Source organism: Actinia tenebrosa, unplaced genomic scaffold, assembly GCF_029948245.1.
Source record: "Actinia tenebrosa isolate PJP-AT-01 unplaced genomic scaffold, QUT_ActTen_1.0 PGA_scaffold0__85_contigs__length_37466705, whole genome shotgun sequence".
Lineage (NCBI taxonomy): Eukaryota > Metazoa > Cnidaria > Anthozoa > Actiniaria > Actiniidae > Actinia > Actinia tenebrosa.
In genome coordinates, this window is record NW_028292569.1 from 17,743,697 (window position 1) to 17,760,295 (window position 16,599).

At 37.2% G+C, this 16,599-nt stretch overlaps 3 protein-coding genes across 3 annotated transcripts; 1 reads left to right on the plus strand and 2 right to left on the minus strand.

Annotated features, from left to right (window-relative positions):
* Positions 1–523: 523 nt before the first annotated feature.
* On the minus strand, positions 524–6,751 carry LOC116304599 (uncharacterized). The gene is made up of 5 exons (XM_031714362.2): positions 6,361–6,751; positions 5,804–5,918; positions 4,181–4,306; positions 3,171–3,422; positions 524–1,640 (listed from the first exon to the last, which is right to left on the minus strand). Exons 1-5 carry the CDS (start codon positions 6,706–6,708, stop codon positions 1,312–1,314), a joined length of 1,170 nt encoding a protein of 389 aa, XP_031570222.2. The 5' UTR covers positions 6,709–6,751; the 3' UTR covers positions 524–1,311.
* Positions 6,752–8,738: 1,987 nt separating this feature from the next.
* On the minus strand, positions 8,739–12,069 carry LOC116304517 (uncharacterized). The gene is made up of 2 exons (XM_031714262.2): positions 11,756–12,069; positions 8,739–11,276 (listed from the first exon to the last, which is right to left on the minus strand). Exons 1-2 carry the CDS (start codon positions 11,976–11,978, stop codon positions 9,352–9,354), a joined length of 2,148 nt encoding a protein of 715 aa, XP_031570122.1. The 5' UTR covers positions 11,979–12,069; the 3' UTR covers positions 8,739–9,351.
* Positions 12,070–13,216: 1,147 nt separating this feature from the next.
* LOC148913623 (uncharacterized) lies at positions 13,217–16,520 on the plus strand. Its single transcript, XM_089036498.1, has one exon. The coding sequence runs from the start codon at positions 13,217–13,219 to the stop codon at positions 16,445–16,447; it is 3,231 nt and encodes a 1,076-aa protein (XP_088892624.1). The 3' UTR covers positions 16,448–16,520.
* The last annotated feature ends 79 nt before the right edge of the window (positions 16,521–16,599 follow it).

The following is a 16,599-nucleotide window of genomic DNA, read 5'->3' on the forward strand; positions in this document are numbered from 1 at the left end:
CCAGTTCGTAGTTTAAAGTGCTTATAAGCCTTTGCACAATGTTTTCAGAATTGATTCTTTAGATAGTGGATAGTTGATTGTGAAAATATTTTGTCATTTGAATGTTGGGTCTTTAAGATACGAAGGTTTACATTCCCAATATGTTAATGACTATGACGTAACATAAGGGATCATTTAATATACAAAACTGCACTCATTCTTTAATACAGTATTTTAAAAGCATCACCCTTTTACTCGTGACTCACGTAAAGGTTCTTACAAATTTGTTTTCAAAAAATGTCCGGCGTTCAATATTAAAAATTGCCACAAAATAACACAAATCCCTTATTTTACGTCATATTCATTAACATATTGGAAATATAAACTTTCGTATCTCAAAGACCCAACATTCAAATGACGAATTTTTTTCACAATCAAATATTCACTATTTAAAGAATCAATTCTGAAAATATTGTGTAAAGGCTTATAAGCACTTTAAGGTGGTTCACTACTTTTTGGTAAATAATAAACAGAAAATTGAAAATTGATTTTTTTTGAAATTTAATGCTGATTTTAAAAATGCAAAGAAAAATGGGCTGTCCCGAGCTTGTTTTTTGAGATAATCACTCCGGAATGACATGCGTTTGTACAATTTTGGAAGAAAATAGCGAAAATTTATTGGTAATTACTGGCGTGAGTGGAGTGTCCGGCGCACCGCAGGACACAGGACACCCCCTAGATCCTCTCTATGATAAACTAGAAGTCTGGGCAGTAAAAATATTAACAATACCAGACTGCGAGAAGTCGTCCCTGTATTTCTGTTGGTCGCTTTTCGTTTGCCTTGGTTACTTTGGCCAAGTGAAGATAAGTCTTATAGCTGGCTAGTCCAATATCTCCGGGGGAGACGTCTGGGCAGTAAAAATATTAACAATACCAGACTGCGAAAAGTCGTCCCTGTATTTCTGTTAGTCGCTATGTGTTGTTTGTCTTGGTTACTTGGGACCAGTGAAGATAAGTCTTATAACTGGCTAGTCTAATATCTCCGGGGGAGACGTCTTGGCGGTAAAGGACATTCTAAGTAATATTTACACTAAGGCTGCGTTCATAATGTATGGCAGAGGGGGGAGCAGGTGAAATTTAGGGGGGATCGGGGAAAATTCTTACCAGTAAAATGAAGGGGTTTGAAACATTTTTTCAGAGATTTTTTTCTGCCATACATTATGAACACAGCCTAACTTAAGTAATTATTTCACGGTTAAATAAAAGCACTCTAATAATGGTCGTAAATAATACCAAAATACACTTTTGCAATGCCGTGCTAGCCCTATTATATTAGGTAATGGTTTCATAAAAGACTTCTATGTCATTGGGAGAAAAATTGTCGTTGCCGGCCATAAAAGAAGTGCATGTTCCTCTGCTACTACATATTTGGTGAGTACGGTATGTGTTGCCCAAGCTGGTAAGTGAGTCATTGTAACTTGAAGCAAAGTCCGAGATAAACAGGTCATTTCCCCCACCAAATACTGGACCATAGCCAGCGCCGTTATATATCGCTTTGCCATCATTTTGTCCATTGAGGGTCAGGTTGACTGGACTATATCCATAGATGTTCCTCAGGGAGTACAGGAAGGATTTGGAAGACGAAGTATAGCCGCCGCTACCTTCATGAAAACGAAAAATATAGCTGTTAGTAATCGTCAGTAAGTAATTACGAAATCTTTTCCATTAAAAACAAATTACGGGTTGTTTTCTTTTTTTTTCCCATTTTACTAACACCAGCCAGAAGTCCTTTGCACACTTTTTTTGTCTATTTGTTTTTTCTATTTGGCTTTCTAATTGTCTGTTCTTTCGTTCTTTCTTTCTTTCTTCCTTTCTTTCCCTCTTTGAAAACAATTAGAATGGGACAACTTAACCTTGAGTAGAGAAAAACGCCTAAGCCTATTAATGTTCGATGTAATTTTAAATCATAAAGCTCCCAAATATCTTCGCGACCTTTTCGTTATTAGTTCGGAAAATAACCCTTACAAATCTCGTCTCAGGGATAATTCTCTAAAATAAGATTTTAACAAAGTCCCAAAGACTTAATATTGTAGGGGTTCTTTTTCTTATAGAGGGGCAAAAAATTGGAATTCCTTACCTTTAGCCTTATAAGATCTTCAACCTCTAAAACTGTATTCAAGAAGAACCTATCGGCTATCGGCTTGTCGTTTGACTCTTCATGAACTGTTTATCTGGTATTAACTTTTTAAACTTATTATCAAAATTTTTAGCTTTAATTTATATTTCTTATGAGACTATTATTGATGAAGTTAGTAGCATGGACAGTAGTTTGCTTCTGTTTATATACGGCTTTCACGCAAAGAAGTTGCAAAACGTATGGAATTACCGTATTTAGATAAAAGTGAATCAATCAATCAATCAATCAATCAATCAATCTTTCTTTTTTCTTTTTTTTTTTCCCCCATCTAATTACAAAATATGTCAAGAATCAACAACACTGAACCATGTGATTCATTCGATTAGTTTCGTAAATTTGGCCGTCTTAACAGCCTGCAGTTCAGCATGCAGTACACTCTATGTTATGGTTTAACCATTTTTTCCCTTTGTACTGCAAAAAGAAGACTTAAAAGAACTTTTTAAAAATTATCAACTCCCCTTTTTACTGAAATACCCGTATCCGCCCTTGTATACCTTTCGAATAACTCCGGTAGTGATAGGAAAATGGTGCCGAAATCATGCAAGCGGAATAATCATCAATAATTCTTTTTTTGCTTAACGTCCCATGATACACCGGTGTATCCACCAAACACGTAGCTACCTACACGTACTATAGTCACTGTGTGTCCCTTTACTACTTACTTTGACATGATACATCGGTGCATCCACCAAACACGTAGCTACCTACACGTACTATAGTCACTGTGGGTCCCTTTACTACTTACTTTGACATGATACATCGGTGCATCCACCAAACACGTAGCTACCTACACGTACTATAGTCACTGTAGGTCCCTTTACTACTTACTTTGACATGATACATCGGTGCATCCACCAAACACGTAGCTACCTACACGTACTATAGTCACTGTGGGTCCCTTTACTACTTACTGTCCCATGATACATCTGTGTATCCACCAAACACGTAGCTACCTACACGTACTATAGACACTGTAGGTCTCTTTACTACTTACTCTGCCATGGAACATCGCTGTATCCACCAAACACGTAGCTAACTACACGTACTATAGTCACTGTGGGACTATTTCCATCACACTGGGGGTGGAATGTGGTTCTAACATTCCAGCCATCATTTGCAGCGTGCCAACATCTGACCCAAAGACTTTTACTTGGGTTTTGCACAACTGGAAACAAGTAAAGACCCAAATCTTGCAGAAAAGTCGCATTGCCATAGTTGCTTAAAATAGCCGAAGAATCAAGTCCTCCTGAGAACGAACAGCATCAAATATAGCGCGTTATATTTTATTTTTCTTTTCAGTTACTTGAGCGTTCGTGAAGAACGATAGTCTATTTAGTCTAAGGGCAAGTTAATATTTTCCAAGTGACAAAATATTTAATCGAATGAGGTAATTTTCCTGATGATAGCCCTTTTGCAGGGCATAATCACATAACTGTTACTGGCAAAAAAATCGGACTTCCTTAGTACCTCTTGCTGGATTACTAATGTCATGTCTAAAAAGTTTTCCAAAATATATTTTTATCCCTTGAGATACTTTCCGATTTCAAGATACGAAGCATTTTAAAGTTTGCCCAGCTGATCTGAGAAAAGATACTAGCCAATCAGAATTGAGAAAATTTGCAAAACTGAAGTGTCATTTTTTCTCATGAAATTATGGATTTGCTAGCCACCAAATAAAAAATAACGTTGCTAATAAGCGCTTGATAACACTGATGACACACTCATATAATTTAAATTTTTATTTCAATGGCGGAAATGACTTCATGTCACCTCGGCTTTGCAGTGACGTCATTTCTACGTCACTATTACAGATCAACTGGTTTGCAATCCAGCAGAGCCTTCCCCAAGAGACCTTTGGCTGAATTGATTCGTTCTCAAAGTGAATCAGCAAGTAGCTGTTTGACACAAAAGGTAAATTTTAACCGTGAAGATTGATATTGACCAAGATAATAAGCATGTAATGGTAGGGTTTTTTCTTTGTAATGTGGTAGTACAGGTACTTACTGGCATACGGGCTACACTGTTTTCCGTTACCATGGTAGCCGCTGTTACATGTGCATTGATACGATCCCTTGGTATTAATACAAGCAGCGTTTGCATCACAAGGTTTTGTTTCGCATTCATTGACATCTGAAAAACAAGTGATCCTTTAAAATGCTGCTTGAAATCATTAATTCGCTGAAATGTTCCTGTTTCGTCACTTTGTAGAACATTTGTGTGCTTGAGGTATCAGGGTACCCCAAAATTGCTCAAAAGTATCGATTTTTACATTTTTACATTTTGCGATAAAATATATAATATTCTTCGATTTTCTTCAAAAAAAAAAAATCGATATAGTGATTTTTATTTAGCGAGTAATAAAAAAATACGGTTTGTGTCAACAAAGGCGCTTCCGCTCAGTCAGAAACATTTTTGCGTTTTTCTTGGAAGTGATTTTGCGTTCAGTTACCCGTACATTTTGAGTCCGATGTCAAAGGGAATTTGACCAATTTAACTGAAATTTTGAGTAAGTCATCTTGGATAGTTGTTCTTCAAAACTGTGTCTCCGATTTTTGATTTTTTGCTTATTTCCAAAGTTATCGTGGATTTTGGCTCGGATACAGCTGATATAGCGGCATCATAACTTTAAGAGCGTATAAAAAAGCAACGGGGCAATTAATCAAAAATCGGAGACACACTTTTGACAAGTGATGTCTTGTGATCTCGGAAAGGTAATAAGCATTGGTTTCCGATCATTACCGGCTGTCATCGAACTCCGCGGATATGCCACGGTGAAAATTTGAATAATTCGCTCTAACTTAAAAGGATAAATGTATTTTACAAAAAGGAAAAAAGGAATAGTTTCTACATTTATTCAGCTTTCAGAAAATGTATACTTTGTTGAGGTTTCCAGATTTCTGTATTATTGAGTCTGTGATCAATAGGACATAACTGCTCGTAGACTTCAAAAGGTTGTTACAGACCTGGGGCACTTGCAAGAAAGTGATTTTAGCCGAATTACTTAAGACAAGAGAGCATATGAATAAGATAGGGAAACTTCTTATTATCGCGCGCGCCATGTAAATTCCCGATTGGGCTATTTTTCGTAACCGGATGCAGTTTAAATTTCGCCTTACCCTACTCCCGTGCGTTATCAACTAGCGCACGCGCCCTTTTTTCGTTTCGTTTTTAGTGAACAAAACAATGAATAATTAATTTATTATTACTATTATTATCATTATTATTATTATTATTTTATTTTTATTTTTATATTGTTATTATATTTATTATTATTATTATCTTAATTCAAATAAAAGTAAAGATAAAGTTTCCATTATTATTATTATCATCATCATCGTCATCATCATCATCATCATCATCATCATTATTATAACATGGTCTGCAATGACGTTGAAATAGAAGCAGTACTTCAAGAAGTTACAGGAGAAATCCTAACCAGAGGTTCTAACAAAGCTCCTGATGCTCGCCTTGATGTTCATGCACGTGGCTTTAGGGAAAGGCAGAGATCCTTTCTTCTACGTTAGGGTGTGTCTGATAGGTGGTGTGTATGATAGAGTCTCGCAGTATAGATACGGCTTTCAATGATTCGTTCGAAGATTTGTTTTTCGATATTTGCAAAAAACTTACCAAGTTGGCATTTTTCTCCGCTGTATCCTTTCTTGCATCGGCAACGATAATCCCTTCTGTTTTTATGGAGCAAGCATTTTCCTTTATTTAGGCAAGGTTTGCCTTCACATGGGTTCTGTGACATAAGACAATAACCAGGTTATTGATAAAAAAATACTAGAGTATCAAAAATTCTGAACCGAATGCAAAAAAAAAAAAAAAAAATGTGTGGAAGGCGATTTCACTTGTCATATTAATTTAGCCAGGTTTTGTATGTATTCCTACATTTTCTATAAGGCAAGCTTTCAAACGAAAAAGCAGATTAAGTGGAACTTGACAAACATTCGCCTTCAGATTATATTGGACAAAAAACAAAAAAAAAGAAAAAAAAAAAAGAAAGAAAGAAAGAAAACTGCCAAAGCAGCAAATCTGAGCTTTTGGATTCTGTATCTCCATTTATAAATTAATTATGCATGTCTATTTATAAATTAATTAACGAATAAATTTCTAGCTATTTCCACTTCTTTTTATGCCCATTTCTTACAGACACCAAAACAGCCTCATGGTTGAAGTCTTACCTGAATGTTCAAATGAGTAAATTTCTCGTCCTGTTTCAAATGCTTTGGGTTGGTAAAGTTGTCAGTAGCTATCAGCTCACAGATGTGACGACCGTCCATCTCAGCTATGATCTTAAAATTGACCGAACGACACCAGGGTGTTTCAACACAAGCGAACACACAATCCATCTTGCAGGATACTTTGGTGGACATCTGTTTGACTTTGGTCATGTTAGCGGGTAAAGACAGAAGGTAACCAGGATGGTTATCAAACATCAATCCTGGGTTACGATCATCGTGTGTGTTGGTACTGGTGATATGGTCCACTTTACAAAGCAACACAACTAGTAAAGTTGCATACAAATACATTTTGAAAGATCGATCGCTATTCCTATGTTAACGTTGTCTTCTCTTGAAGAGTCAAAGTAAGAATGGCATGAACAAATGATACCTTGCCACAATATTCGTTCAATTAAATGAAATGTGATCTCGTAAATTAATCTCGTAACCGGCCTACCCAATTAACGGTATTTATTTGAAATCAGTCATTAGCACTGTCGCATATATATACGTTATTATCGATTTAGTCATATCTGAGTGCATCAAGCCAAACTTAACCCAAGATGATGCTGAAGACAAATACAAGTTATAAATATAAAAGCGAACTCTACCGCTTTCTTTATGGTTTTTGGTTACTTGTGGCATGGAGTTTCTGCAATAAACATATCACTAACTCTTACAAGTTGAATAAAATAATAATAATAATAATAATAATAATAATAATTTCAACTGTATAATAATAATAATAATAATAATAATAATAATAATAATAATTGTTAGATTTTAGTGGATGCTGTGGTTGGTTACGGTTATCCGTCCAACCAAAGCTTTATTTTTCACTGGGCATCCAGACGTTTATACTGCCTCATAATAATCAAAATAATAATAATAATAATAATAATAATAATCAAAATAATAATAACAACAACAACAACAACAACAACAATAATAATAATAATAATAATAATAATAATAATAATAATAATAATGAAAACTTTGTTTTGATGCTTGATTGCAAATCTCGCTGCTAACTAGGTAATTTACAATCGGCTGCTTCAATTAAAGATAAATTCAGTTTTACATTAATGAAATGAAAGGCTTATAGCTCAAGATATGTACTTGGATACATACAAGAAGACGAGAAAAAAAACAAACAATAATAGTAAAATGAATTGAAATGAAAATACTAAAAATTCATTAAATCGGGATTATCCCAGTCTTTGTTTCGTTTACAAAAAATGAAATATGTGGATCTAATGGCAATGCTGATTATTTTTCTTATTATAATACATTTTATGTTTTTTCTCGTATATATCCTAGCTGGTCGAACATTTCTAAAAACGTTGAGCTTTCCGCAGAGAAAACTCCAACAGAAATAATCGAGAGATTTACAAATTTAACAGATTTAAAATCACTACTTAATTTCCTTATAACATTTTTGTACTTTTTGTATTTTCGATCAACATTATTTTTTAAATTTGATTCAAAACCAACTGTTAGTTCCAGGATATAAAGACAGTCAAATACATTTTGGTTGATTTTCTAAAAAGCTCCCCCTCTCTCCCACTTTCTCTCTTTCTCTTTCCCTCCCTGTTTTAAGGATTTGTGGAGATTTTACTGTAAAGTGCAGTTTGTTTGTCCAATATCTTTTCACTTAGCATACTAGTGGATAACAGCTTAAAATGCCAAGTTAGCGATTGAGAAAAAATTTGTTTTCAGAGGTCCGTTATTTCTAATGGATAAATAAATACTGTAACTTTGCCAAAAGCTTTTCAAAATGGAGTTTTAAGTTATTTTTGACGCTGTTGTTATACTTAGTAATGGTCCTAATAGACATATTCAATTTATGTATCATATATATTTAAATTTAAAATCATAGACGTTTTAATTGATTTAATTGCCACTAGAGATGATCAATAACGTTTTCTAAAAGTGAGTCACTCAAATGCCCACTGAACTAATGACAATAAACATTGACGCTGAAACGGAGCCAAATCATTGCAAGTGGTACCGGAAATTCTTTAAAACATTTCCTGAAATTAGTAAAATTAAGATTACCCTTGTAATTTTCTTTTTTATTCCATAACGATCCAAAAATATTTGAAAATAATATTAAGTTAAGCGCTTGGAAGGCTAAATTAGCTATAGATGGCATGTTTCATTGGGTTTCAAATGGATGGAGGCATATGATATACAAGTCTCTAGGGTTAGATGTTGATCATCAATATATAAGCTCATGATGAGAAAAATATTAGACTTAAGGGTCAGGACAATTTTTTCTTATTTAAAAAATAAAGACACTTTTTTCTTGAAAGTCTAAGTTTAATTATTATCGGTCTTTTTGCTCATCTCGAAGTTTCTTATGTACAATTGAGCAAGACTTACAAAAAAGCTTGATATGATATGAGCAAATGAGGGAAAGGACATGCGATAACATAGAGTTGACGAGACTCTATTTGAATAATAGACTTTCCCAAAGTCCTCTGCCTAACTCTACTGCCTAACTCTCGCGACTTCGTAGCTAGATCGCTTTACTAGAATACAAAAACTCCTTGGGTGGCAAGTCTATTTAAATACTAGTACATTCTTACCCATAAATATATCATATGATAATAAAATATGTCTACCCTGTTCAAGACCAGAATGTTAGATTTGCTGAAAAATTCCATATTATTTAGCTGAACATCCCCTTATCGACTTTGTGCGAGAGTATCAGTCCTTTCCCCTAACTACCTGCAAAAGGGGTTTCATTTATATTCATAGCTATAACTCCAAATAGTTGGTATTGAAGGATCTTGTGTTTATCCTATTGCTATTTTAACTAGCTAATAGCAACAAAAACTATATTTTCTGGAACGTTTAGGGCTGATGAACCTTCTTATTGGCAAAAACCTCAATCATCATTTCCATAGTGCCTTATGAGTTTAGGAAACCACTATTTTTTTGTAAAGGCTAACAATAGCAACACAGATATCTATGACGTAAATATCTCATCTTGAAAGGTCCAAAAGGTGGTCTTAAAGCATTTAGACCGTTGATAGGCAAAAAGGTTCTTAAATAAGGATGGGGGATTTTATTGGAATGGAAAAAAGTAGTTCGAATAAAGTTTTGCAAGCGTCGAGGAAAGTGCACTATATTGTTGTTACTGATTATCCTGTCTCTCTGGGTTGCAGGTTTATTATACACAATTTTTTTAGCGGTGTTCACCAGTGCCTTTGCCATCGCTTTTCCAAGTGCACTTGCTGTAATCTGGTCTAGAATTGGAGTGTTGTATGAGGCCTGTTGGTTAGGTATCTGAGGTGATACAGGAGAAACATTTGCTGTATTGGGAGGCATCGGTGGTGAATTCGCAGGGCTATTTTGAGGTGGGAATACTTGCGGTTGAGGTAAAGGTGGTGCGTTGGGAGAATTAGGCTGAGATAGCACGGGCGGTGTGTCGGCAACATTAGGTTGAGATAACAAGGACGGTGCATTGGCAAGATTAGGCTGAGGCAGCACGGGTGGTGTGTTAGCAGGATTGGGTTGAGGTAATACGGGCGGTACATTACCAGGATTTTGTTGAGGCAAGACTGGTGAAAGACTCCCAGGATTTTGCTGTGGTAAAAAAGGTGAGACATTCAGACTAATAATCTGCTGTTCGCCGGGACCAATAAATTTTCCTTGTTTGAGAACCGGGTTGAGAGGAAGAAGTGGCGAAGTGGTTGGATTAACTATTTCAACTTTCAGTGATGATGCTGTAGGAAGGAATCTCTTCTGAGGATCCAGACCCTTGGGTAAGTTGAGCGCAGCACCTAAAATCTCTGTAAGTTTCTGTTCCTCAGAAGGCTCACCGTTTTGGCTGACTATTTTTGCAATCGCTTGAGTAAGAGCTGATGTTAACATCTGTGGTGGCTGCTTTTGAGCCTGTACTTGTAATGCTGCCTGGGAAAGAGCAGATGTAATAAGGTCAGGCTGTGATTGACTCAAAGATGATTTAAGGGCATTTGACAGCAGATTTGAGAGGGAAGAAACGGGAGACATTTGATTCGCATTGAACGGCCCCATTAATGGGTTATTGGGTCTCATTAAGCCTTGCTGTAATGTAGAAATAAATCCTGGTGTTTCTTGAAAAGGTAAACTGTTTGGAGGGACATTCCAAGGTGGATAGCCATAAGGATTTCCGTTTTGTGACATCATTTCCTCGATGGACAATGGATTGTACGGTGGATTACGCATACCGAGCATCGACGCAACCACCGAAGGTGTGTTCCATAAAGGAGGGCCTTGCAAGGGTCTTTGTAGTGGCGTGTTTGCTAGCAATGATAGCTGGGAATTCATTTCTTGTGCCTTTTGAATCTGAGACACAACTTCGCCTACACCAGATGGTGGATTTGTCGGAGGCACCTGAATGATGACTGGCCTCTCTTTTTGATGTTCTTCTCCGATATTTAAACTCAAATCTATCTTGGTCACATTAGACTCCTCTAGTTCTTTAGGATGATTCAAAGGAGGCGAAGGTTTCTGCACTATTGGAGGCATCGTGGGTAGTACCAAATTAATATTAACAGGTTGAGGTGTAGGGTGTGTGGTGGAATGAGGCGTTGGTGTAGGAATTGGTGGTTTAGGAGAAGGTGGTATTTGTATTGTTGAAGATGCTGTAGCTGTAACGACAAGTGGTATAGCTGTTACTGGTATATGCTGCTTCGTTACCGAGTTCCTATTTCCAAGTTTACTGATACTAATCTTTTTCTTGTCGTCATCTGGTAGAACATTATTAGGAGGAAGAGCGATATATGGTAACGCTGAAACCTCGGAATCAGCTTCAGATAACTGATCTCTTGCCACTAGACTACCTTGTTTTACCACCATTTTGGCCTTAGTTTCAGCATAAGATGTACCTGAAGTAGAGAAAGCCACACAATTAAATAAATCCAGTATTTTTAAATCTTTTTTATAGAGATCATAATTGACTTCCCTTCGTTTAACTACGTAATCACCATCGCGAATGCATGGAGAGTAAGTTGGTTCCTATTTTTTGCCGGTGCACTTGAAAACATCTACTTGATAACAAATTAATAATGACAAAAATGGTATTGAGTTTGGCCAGTTTTCAGCATCCAAAATGTGTACGTTTTGTATATTTACAAAAACTTTTAAATAACCGAAGCGTTGGTATTCTCCAATTTAACTGGTCAAACACAAATAATTCATCCAAGGCTGCAAGGTTCAACTTTGAAAAATCCTTTCAATATACTCTACACTCTTAGTGTGTTGAATGCTTTATAGTTGAACAGTGAACCGATGTATGGAAAGTTGGGTCAATAAGCTATAATAAGTTCAAGTGTGTTGAAGTAATTTAAAATAAATCCTTTCATACCTGTATTAAAAGCTGCCCTCATATTTTTCTCTGGCAATCCTTTTCTTGAAGTTCTCGACTTTACCATGTCATTCTGTTCTTTCTGACTTTCGTAGTTTTTTGAAGGCGTTAGGAATTCATGTTGATGCTTCGTACCCTTCTTCCCTCGTAAACCCTTAACTAAACCTCCATTGATAATCATGCTAGAAATCACTACCACCAACACAACGTTGCATCCATTCATGACTTCTTGTAAAAAGGTAACGCTGCTATCTCGAAAAGTACATGGAAACTTCAGTCCATCCCACAAGAATTTTAAAAGAACGTCAAAAACAATGAAAAGACAGAGTATCCACTGAATACAGCTAACTGCTCTCTATGATCACTTGTCAGTTGATTGAAAATTACACATCATTTCACATTGGAGAAGCTTTTGGTTATTACGTAAATGTAAAAATAAATCTGGTCCTTCCTATTCAACATGAACGTCCCTCGACAGGTGGTTCGTAATCACGTGTTTATTCAACAGTGGAAATGGCCCTTATGTCACACAGACTTTATCACATTATACGTTAATAGTAAGAATATATTATCAAATTTTGGGGCTCACGAAGAATTTTTGTATAAAGTTTTTTTAGTCAAAACACACCACTTTTTTAACTCAAAACAATAGAAACATGTCATCTTTAAAGATAAACATTCCACTAGTAAGTAATATTTAATTCATTAGTTGTGACCCGTTATATATGTTATATATATTGCTTTTTTTTTTTTTTTTTGCTTCGAATTTTTTTTCCAACAAAAAAAAACGTTATAGGAATATTATTATACATTATCGTGCACACACCATTAGGAAATATAATCAATTTTAGCTAATACTAGAATAATGCATAGGGCAAAAACGGAGCGTAATTGTTTACGTTTCAGTAATAATAGAGCACCAGACGAGTAGTTGGTTTACTAGGTCATACACATCATAGTCCAGTAGTTTAGTCAGTTATGAACCGTCGGTAAAGCACAAATGTCGCTAATTTATTCAAGGCTTAAAAATGATATTTTGATACTAGATCCTTTTGGTATTTTAAAAAATGAGAGTTTTCTTTGGAATTGTCGTTATACTATCGATAGTGCAAAGCATAGATGCAAAGACTATTGCCAAAAAGAAACAGCATGGACTCCAGCACAAAAAAATTGCAATTAGCAAGACTCCCTCGACAAATACAACAAAATTGAATGATGTTAAATCAAGTCAAAACAAAAATGGTGAGTTTGTATTCGTTTGCGGAGAATATTGAGGAGTGTTTTATATGACTACATCATTTGTAGTGTTACAGGCCAAGCGCGTCATTTACAATTGGAAAATAAAAGTCTTCGTTCGTTAACGAAGCTTGTTTTGCTTTCCTTCTTTTTTGTAATAAAAATTTTTTTAAATCTCCTTGTCTGACCTTCTATATAATTTTTGCTTTGCCAGAATATCATGACATGAAAGAGGGCCCAAAAGAAACCCTCTTTGCTCGTCGGAGTGACATCAGTGGATCACCTAAAGGTGTCGTGGTAAAACTCAATGGTCAACAAGTTCTTTCACAGGGTAAAGAAATATCAGATAAATCGCCGTCCAGTTCATTGGTTGGAGGACAAAATGATGAGAATTCAAAGAAGTCACATAATCGCAATCACATTCAGCTGAATATCAATGTAAACAAGCAAAGCAAGGAAGCAGAGCATCCTAATATAATAGCAATGTCCCCCTCTCAGCAAGTAGCTAGTTTGCCTTCGGTTAATATTCCACAAGTATTGATTCCAAATTCTGTAGATCAGCTAGCGAGAGCACCCGTACTTCTCAACGTCGGGGTTCCCAATGTACATCAAGGAAGCCTTGTAAATGGCATTGGAAATCTGAATGGTGCAACCATAGGTTATCCTGGGACTGGACTTGCGAATACCATGACAAATGGAGTCATAAACCCTTTAAATGGCATTTCTACCAATAACATTAATGGTGGAATAGTTACCGGATCTATTAATCCCGCTGTGGGATATCCGAATAACGGGCAATCAGTGTTGTTACCTAATGGTGTCCAAGTACCTTTAGTAGATAATCAAGGGAATATTATACAAGGGAACGTTCAACAAGGAGCAACAAATAATGTACAGACCGTGTCAACGGCTAACGGGCTCCAGGTACCTTTAGTAAACAATCAAGGAAATGCCTTGTCGCCAGGAGCTCTACCGGGTTACCCGAACAATGGCCAGACCACATTAACAGCCAACGGTCACCAGGTACCTTTAGTAAACAATCAAGGAAATGCCTTGTCACCAGGAGCTATGGGATACCCAAGTAATAATGGACAGACTCTATTAGTAGGCAACGGTGCCCAGGGATCTTTAGTAGCAAACCAAGGAAACGCCCTACAACCAGGAGTTATGGGTTACCCAACTAATAATGGGCAGACCACATTAGGAGGCAACGGTAACCAGATACCTTTATTTGGAAACCAGGCAGGCACGCAGGTCATGGGACATCCTGGACTCACAAACAACGGTCAGAACACGGCATTGCTAGCAAATCCAACTCAGGGACCTTTGGTAGGAAATCAAGGAAACGTATTGGTAAATGGGGGTTCTACTGTGACGGGCAACGCTTGTTGTCAACAACAACAGCAGCAGCAGTGTGGAGCTGGATCCTGCTATCAGTGTGGGAGTGGAAATCAATGTCAAGCGTGTGGTGGTGGTGCAGGTTGCCATAGCAATCCTTTTGGGATAAGTACGTTTTGTCCTCATGATGTTGACGAATTTTTGTTTGACACGATAGAGTGTTGTAAATCTTTCCCATGTGACAGTAGTTCAAAGTCGACTGCTACTCCTACTACTCCGCCCACACAAAATCCTAACACACCCTTACCACCCAATACAGGAAGTAACCCACGTCCTCAATATCCAAATCAAGGCACATTTCCAATACCTGGAGCTGCCAATCCACAAGGTGCACTGCCTCCCCAACCTGGAGCTCAAGGTGCACCACCCAATCCTAATATCAGTCCTCTGCCTCCCCAACCTGGAGCTCAAGGAGCACCACCGAATCCAAACATCAGTCCTCTTCCTCCGCAACCTGTAGCTCAAGGTGCACCACCGAATCCAAATATCAGTCCTCTGCCTCCCCAACCTGGAGCTCAAGGAGCACCACCGAATCCAAATATCAGTCCTCTGCCACCGCAACCTGGAGCTCAAGGAGCACCACCCAATCCGAATATCAATCCTCTACCACCTCAACCTGGATCTCAAGGAGCACCACCGAATCCAAATATCAGTCCTCTGCCTCCCCAACCTGGAGCTCAAGGAGCACCACCGAATCCAAATATCAGTCCTCTGCCACCGCAACCTGGAGCTCAAGGAGCACCACCCAATCCGAATATCAATCCTCTACCACCTCAACCTGGATCTCAAGGAGCACCACCGAATCCAAATATCAGTCCTCTACCACCTCAACCTGGAACTCAAGGTGCACCACCGAGCTCAAATCCAAATATCAGCCCCCTACAACCTGGCGCTGCTTGTGCTCAGGGAGCACCGGCGCAACCAAATGTTAATGCAGGAACAAACGTACCAAATGGAGTGCAAGGGTTTCCTTCAAATCCAAATGCTCCGGCATCTGCTTCTCCAGTCAATGGGCAAACTTTGCAGGGAAATCAAAATCAAATCCCTTTGTTTCCAACGACAGCTTCTGAAGAAAAACCTAATACTGTAGGAAATACCCCTTGTCCTGCTCCCATGGTTGGGAACAATAACGGTAATGCTGCTGTCAACAACTTGTCTAATGAATTCGCCAATGCATTTGCCCAGGCGTTAAAGTCAGAGCAACAACAACAACAACAACAACAGCAGCAGCAGCAGCAGCAGCAGCAGTTTGACAGAAGCGGTAAAAGGACTCGTAGCAAAAGTACCAAAAGGCACAAGCATCGTAAGTACAAGTATTACAGTAATGATGACGAGAAAGATCCAACTAAATCTTATAACGGAGAAAATGTTGCAGATTCTCAAGGTGAATTTTCGATCCACGAAACGAAACAGTCAAAGATATATTTAATGGAAAATGAAAATCAGGAAAAGAATGATGCATTAAGCAGTGACGACGAAGCAGAGAAAACAAGAGGTAATCTGAAGAAAAAGAAAGAAGTGTTTCAAGAAAAACTTAAATTTAAGAAGCAAAGACATGATAGCACCGATTTGTCATCAGAAAAATTAACGAAGAACAAGGCAAAAAATCAACACCGAATACGTTTCAAAATAAAGCAAGTAAGAAAAACTTTAGGTGGTCTAAAGCGACTCAAGGCTCATAACTTAATGAAACCAAAAGAAATAGTCAGAAATGTCAGGAAACGCAAACAAAACAGCATCGTCCTACTCAAAAACGTCGGCGTTACCGAATCAAAAGAAAAACATAAGCTGAATCATGCATCAGAATATAAAAGAACCAACCACAGAAATTCCAAAACATCGTTGCTGAACTATGGGAAGACAAACAAACACTTTCTTTATGACAACAACAGAATAATGCAGAAGAAAACGAGACATCCGAAATACACAAAGGTTCCTACTGAAGGAACGACCCCTGAAACAGTTTCAGAGGTGTCTGCAAGCGGAAGTGGTCTTTCGGACAACGAAGATGATTTTGAATTTGTTCTTCCAAGAGAAGAAGAAATGACCGAATCATAAGTGACAACATCGCGTAATTTATCTGAGAAATTTCGTCCGATATTGTCATTGAAAAATATATATATATACAAATAATGAGACAAATAAATTTATCGTTTTATATTGATAAATCGATATATTATTAAACATCAAATATTAAGACAAGTTAAGAC

Bases quoted from the DNA above. Each gene is read 5' to 3' on its own strand.
- LOC116304599 (XM_031714362.2), bottom strand. From the start codon at position 6,708: ATGTATTTGTATGCAACTTTACTAGTTGTGTTGCTTTGTAAAGTGGAC. The intron at 5,919-6,360 runs GTAAGACTTCAA...CTTATGTCACAG, and splicing joins TTACTCATTTGAACATTCAG to AACCCATGTGAAGGCAAACC. The intron at 1,641-3,170 runs GTAAGTAGTAAA...GTTTTCATGAAG, and splicing joins CAGCGATGTTCCATGGCAGA to GTAGCGGCGGCTATACTTCG.
- LOC116304517 (XM_031714262.2), bottom strand. From the start codon at position 11,978: ATGAATGGATGCAACGTTGTGTTGGTGGTAGTGATTTCTAGCATGATT. The intron at 11,277-11,755 runs GTATGAAAGGAT...TCTCTACTTCAG, and splicing joins GAGGGCAGCTTTTAATACAG to GTACATCTTATGCTGAAACT.
- LOC148913623 (XM_089036498.1), top strand. From the start codon at position 13,217: ATGAAAGAGGGCCCAAAAGAAACCCTCTTTGCTCGTCGGAGTGACATC.